At 46.5% G+C, this 6,483-nt stretch overlaps 1 protein-coding gene across 3 annotated transcripts in view; it reads right to left on the minus strand.

Annotated features, from left to right (window-relative positions):
- INSR (insulin receptor) overlaps positions 1-6,483 on the minus strand; it is a 169,629-nt gene that overhangs the window by 69,720 nt on the left and 93,426 nt on the right. For all 3 annotated transcript variants that reach the window (XM_011943557.1, XM_011943556.1, XM_011943555.1), the window contains exon 2: positions 307-628. In XM_011943557.1, the coding sequence (XP_011798947.1) occupies positions 307-628 (322 nt within the window). The remainder of the gene's footprint in view (positions 1-306; positions 629-6,483) is intronic.

The following is a 6,483-nucleotide window of genomic DNA, read 5'->3' on the forward strand; positions in this document are numbered from 1 at the left end:
TGCCACTGCACTCCAGCTTGGGTAACAGAACAAGACTCCATCTCAAAAAAAAAAAGAAAGAAAGAAAGAAAGAATAGTGGGTACAATACCAGAAGTATATCTGGCCCTTTAGAGAAAAAAGTAGTCAACTCCTGCTCCCAAGCCCAGGACCAAAACACGGTGCAAAAGTAGCATCTGAGAGCAGAGACCTCACTCATAGCCAATTAACCCTGAGTTTGCACACAGTTTTAACAGGAGGCATTGTCACAACCAACCCCACGTTCCTTCTCCTCTCAGCTGCCCCCTGGACCCACATCCAGAACTCACTTGCTGGAATTCATCGTGTACCCGGAGGGACACTCAGGGATGCACTTGTTGTTATGAATGACGTACTGGTGGCAGCCCTGCCTCCGCGAGTTCTTGCATTTGTGGTGCAGGTCCTGGCAGAAGCTGAAGTTCACACAGCGCCAGTCCTGGAAGTGGTAGTACGGGGGCGGGCAGGTCTCCACACACCTGCCGTCCAGGTAGAAGTTGCGGCAGGCCACGCACTTGGTGGGGTCGTCGGGCTCAGAACAGTTGCCTAGGCACTCGCTGTGGCAACAGAGGCCTTCGGCAGTGCAGCCGTGTGACTTACAGATGGTTGGGCAAACTGGAGAGAGAGAGGGAAGAAAATAAATGAATAAATAAAACAGCTGGTCAATGGCTTTGTCCAATTCCTGTCTGCATATGCAGCAATTCTGGATCAGACAGTGAGAGCCAACCAAATACTAACAATAAAAGCAGCATTTCTACATCATTACCCACATGCCAGACACATCTATTAACTGGTTTAAGCCTCCAAACCATTGGTGTACTTGTCAATGTTTAACAACTGCCTGAGGGAGGGGGATAGGAGGGCCCAGATTTATATAGCATTTGCCAATTTCCATGGTGTAAATATTCCTACCAGTGGTGGATTTCAGGCTACCAACATGAAGTTACTAAACATACAGCTGGCAAGAGATACATAGTAGCATTCCTCTAAATAGTATTTATAAGTATATACAAAATGTATCTACTACTGACACAAAAGTAGTAAATAACCTCAATAGCACAGATAATAGGAAAACATCGTATGCTATTAGGAGGTGGTGAGTGTTGAGTATTTGTTACTTTTAAAAACCTTTGTTAATTTTAAAACTTCGGTTTTTAATGTCATTTGTTTAACTGTAGGTTTATGTAGTTTTTATGCATATCTATGTCTAACAAATGGCTCACGAATCGCCTGAAAATTTGACCACTGGCTCTAGCAGGCCAACTCCAGCATGCTGCTGCACCCCACATGTGAAGTAGATACACTGTTATCTCCTTTTTTTTGTTTTGTTTTACAAATGGGGAAACTGAGGCATGGGGAGGTTAAGTAACTTGCCCCCAAACCACTGATTGCTTCAAGAGACATTTGCTTGCACTAATCTAGATACTGTAGCCACTATGGGGAAAAAGTGGCTGCAGACCCTGCCTTTGGGAGCAAGCACAAGGTCTAATAGAGGAGACATGTTAGTTACTTAAACATGCAAAGGTGTCTGGGTGCCATGGCTCATGCCTGCAATCCCAGTACTTTGGGAGCTCGAGGTGGGTGGATCACCTGAGGTCAAGAGTTTGAGACAAGCCTGGCCAACATGGTGAAATCCTGTCTCTACTAAAAATACAAAAATTAGCCGGGTGTGGTGGTGCACGCCTGTAATCCCAGCTGCTCAGGAGGCTGAGGTACAAGAATCCCTTGAATCCGGGAGGTGGAGGTTGCACTGAGCCAAGATTGCGCCATTACACTCCAGCCTGGGCGACAAGAGCAAAATTCCATCCAAAAAAAAAGGCTGGGTGTGGTGGCTCATGCCTGTAATCCTAGCACTTTGGGAGGCCAAGGTGGGCAGATCACCTGAGGTCAAGAGTTCGAGACCAGCCTGGCTAACATGGTGAAACCCCATCTCTACTGAAAATACAAACAATTAGCCAGGTATGGTGGCGGGCGACTGTAATCCCAGCTACTCAGGAGGCTGAGGCAGGAGAATCACTTGAACCTGGCAGGTGGAGGTTGCAGGGAGCCGAGATCATGCCAATGCCCTCCAGCCTTGGTGACAGAGGGAGACTGTCTCAAAACAAAAAAATGAAACAAAACAAAAAAAAGAAAAAAAGTTGAGGAGTATTCTTCACCCCAAATCCCCAGACTGTGATTCTCAGCACAGTGGATCCCACCAGCCAAACTCAGGGAACAGAAGTGGCCCCAGAAGCTACATCCATATGTGAGTAGCACCGTCCGGTCGAACTTTCTGCGATGACGGAAATGTTCTCTATCTGGGCCATCCAACACAGTAGCCACTTCTCCCCTGTGGCTTCTGAATGTGGTTAGTGCAACTAGGAAATCCGATTTTTTTTAAGTGTGGTAAAATACACATAGCATAAAATTCACTATTGTAACCATGTCTAAATGTAGAGTTCAGCGGTATTAAATACTTTCACGTGGCTATGCGACCATCACCACCACCCATCTCCAGAACTTTCTCATCTTAACCAAACTGAAACTCTGTCCCCATGAAACACTCACACCCACACTCCTCCCCAGCTCCTGGCACCTCCCATTTTACTTTATTATTATTATTATTATTATTATTATTTTTGAGACGGAGTCTTACTTTGTCACCCAGGCTGGGGTGCAGTGGCACGATCTCAGCTCACTGTAACCTCCACCTCCCAGGTTCAAGCGATTCTCCTGCCTCAGCTTCCAGAGTAGCTGGGATTACAGACACCCACCACCAGGCCCAGCTAATTTTTGTATTTTTAGTATAGATGGGGTTTCACCATGTTGGCCAGGCTGGTCTTGAACTCCTAACCTCGTGATCTTCCTGGCTTGGTCTCCCAATGTGCTGGGATTACAGGTGTGAGCCTTTGCTCCCGGCATCCCATTTTACTTTCTGTCTGACTCTGACAACTCTAGGAACCTCATATAAGTGGAATAATATAGGATTTATTATTTACTTATTTATTTATTTATTTTGAGATGGAGTCTCACTCTGTCACTCAGGCTGGAGTGCAGTGACTCGATCTCGGTTCACTGCAACCTCCACCTCCTGGGTTCAAGGAATTCTCCTGCCTCAGCCTCTGAGTAGCTGGGATTACAGGTGCCCACCACCACGCCCCACTAATTTTTTGTATTTTTAGTAGAGATGGGGTTTTACCATGTTAGCCAGGCTGGTCTCGAACTCCTCACCTCAAGTGATCCGCCTGCCTCGGCCTCCCAAAGTGCTGGAATTACAGGTATGAGCCACTATGCCCAGCCTAGTTGCACTATTTTAAATTCCCACCAACAGTGTACCAGGGTTCCAATTTTTACCAAGGAACCAAACTTTCAACTACATTTCATTTTCAGTTTAAAATTTTAAAAAAGTTTTACATTGATACACAATGTTTTACACATTTATGGGGTACATGTGATATTTTGTCACATGGATAAAACGTGTAACGATTTCTTTTTTGTGTGTGTGATGGAGTCTGGCTCTGTCCCCTAGGCTCTGGGGTGCAGTGACATGGTTACAGTTCACTACAGCCTCAATCTCCTGGGCTCGGGTGATCCCCCCACCTTGGCCTCCTGCATAGCTGGAATGATGGACATGCGCCACCACACCCTGCTAAGTTTTTAATTTTTTGTAGAAATGGGGTCTCACTATGTTGCCCAGGCTGGTCTCGAACTCCTGGCTCAAGTGATCCTCCCACCTCAGCTTCCCAAAGTGCTGAGATTACAGGTGTGAGCCACTGCGCCTGACACAATTCCAATGTTTACTAGCCACAGATGACTACCATACTAGACCGTGCAGGCATAGAGAATAAAAGCAGACTCCCTATAGGCCTTGGGGGGTCTAATCCCTGCCAGTCTTGCTAAGTCCTTCTCCCAGGCTGGCCTCCTTTCTGCACCTCCCACCCACACACACCCAGGCTCAGCCCTACCTTAGGACCTTGTGTAAGCTGTTCTGGGTGGAGCATCCTGGTCCCTTGTCCCCTTGTGGCTTGATCCTTTGCAACCTTCAGGTCCTTATACAGACCTTCCCTGACCTCCCCAGCAGAAGTTGCCACTCCTTCTCCATTCATGAACTAACACGTTATCTCATTACATTTTCCTCATGGCGTGGATCACTCTTGAAAATTATCCTGGGGCTGGGCACGGTGGCTCACGCCTGTAATCCCAGCACTTGGGGAGGCCGAGGCGGGTGGATTACCTGAGGTCAGGAGTTCGAGACCAGCCTGGCCAACATGGTAAAACCCCGTCTCTACTAAAAATACAGAAATTAGCCAGGCATGGTGGCAGGTGCCTATAATCCCAGCTACTCAGGAGGCTGAGGCACGAGAATCCCTTGAACCTGGGAGGTGGAGGTTGTAGTGAGCTGAGATCATGCCACTGCACTCCAGCCTGGTTGACAGAGTGAGACTCTGTCCAAAAAAAAAAACAAGAATTAGGAAGTTCTAATAGGGCCAAGCACAGTGGCTGATGCTTGTAATCCCAGCACTTTCAGAGGCTCAGGCGGGTGGATCACTTGAGGTCAGGAGTTCAAGACGACCAGCCTGATCAACACAGTGAAACCTGTCTCTACTAAAAATACAAAAATTTTTTTTTGGGTGTGGTGATGCTTGCCTGTAATCCCAGCTATTCGAGAGGCTTGGGCAGGAGAATCGCTTGAACCCAGGAGGAGGAGTTTGCAGTGAGATAAGATTGTGCCACTGAACTCCAGCCTAGGTGACAGAACGAGACTCCATCTCAAAAAAAAAAAAAAAAACAGGCTGGGGGAGGGATTGTTAATAAGAGTCCCTTGCTTCCTTCTTAAGGTTGTTGCAAGAAATAAACAGGATAACATCGGTAACATATCAGATTCTTTGATAGAGATATTTTTAGGCTTGATAGAAATTAACTACAGAGGGTATCTATAATTATCACAATTATCAACATCATTAACACTGATCTGTCTGTGGGAACCTGAGGGCTGAAATTCAATTGGAGGAAGCAATATACAAGGCAGACAACAATTACCTCGGGCCCGCAGAGTCCCAGCGCTCTGGCAAGGACACACACACAAGAGGAAGGGGCTCGTTTCCTGGGCTGGAGCCACTTCAGAGGGTCAGCCCTTTCATTCAAAAGAGGCGTCATCAATGGCCTAACACAAACCTCTCAAACACATAAGTCCTTCCGGCCCAGACAATGGGAAGAAAAATTATCCAACCATTGCAAACAAGGCCAGAGGCTGCCAGACTTTGCAATCTTGTGTTGGAGCCCTGTCTGGCAGGCTCATCTGAGCTATTTCATTTTACAGCACAGGAGTTGGTCAACTTTTTCGGTAAAGGGCCACAGGCAAATACTTGAGGCTTTTCAGGACATACGGTGTGGGTTGAAACTACTCAACTCTGCCATGATGGCATGATAGCAGCTATAGACATATGTACGTGAAGAGGCATGGCTGGGTCCAATAAAACTTTATTTATAAAAGCAAGTGATGGGCCAGATAGTTTATCAACCTGCGCTAGTTAAATATACCTGTAATTGATTTTACTTTCTTTTTTTTTGAAATGGAGTCTCGCTCTGTAGTCCAGGCTGGAGTACAGTGGTGCGATCTGCGCTCACTGTAAACTCTGTGTCCCAGGTTCAAGCGATTCTCCTGCCTCAGCCTCCTGAGTAGCTGGGATTACAGGCACTCGCCACCATGCCTGGCTTATTTTTAGTAGAGGCAGGGTTTCACCACGTTGGCCAGTCTGGTCTTGAACTCCTGACCTCAAGTGATCTGCCCACCTTGGCCTCCCAAAGTGCTGGGATTATAGGCATGAACCACTACACGTGGCCAATTTCACTATTTCTATTAGGGACTAGACTCATGGAAATTAGTGCTAACTTACAGACAGATATGCTGCAAATTATTTTCATCTCAGAGAAAAGATACTCTCAGCTGGGCATGGAGGCTCATGCCTGTAATCCCAGCACTTTGGGAGGCTGAGGCAGGAGGATTGCTTGAGGCAGGAGGAGTTCGAGACCAGCCTGGGTAACAGAGTGAGATCCCATCTCTCCCTACCAAAAACAAACAAACAAAAAAAAGGAAACAAAAAGAAAAAAATCATCCCCAAAGATTACAGTTTTATTGTCCTATGGGACATTAAGCAGCCTCATAGCTAACATTGCCTTCTTATTTCAGGGACTATACATGTTTTGGCTTTATAATCCTGCTGTTCCCTCACTAATGGGTTAAATAAACATGCTGACCTGTATTCTTTAGTGTTTTGTTGTTATTGTTGTTGTTTGTTTTGTTTTGCTTTTGAAACAGAGTCTCACTCTGTCGCCCAGGCTGGAATGCAGTGGTGCGAACTCGGCTCACTGCAACCTCCACCTCCCTGGTTCAAGCAATTCTCTGCCTCAGCCTCCAGAGTAGCTGGGATTACAGACGCCCACCACCACGCCCAGCTAATTTTTGTATTTTTAGTAGAGATGGGGTTTCA

Source organism: Colobus angolensis, unplaced genomic scaffold (assembly GCF_000951035.1).
Source record: "Colobus angolensis palliatus isolate OR3802 unplaced genomic scaffold, Cang.pa_1.0 Scaffold22, whole genome shotgun sequence".
NCBI classification, from domain to species: Eukaryota; Metazoa; Chordata; class Mammalia; order Primates; family Cercopithecidae; genus Colobus; species Colobus angolensis.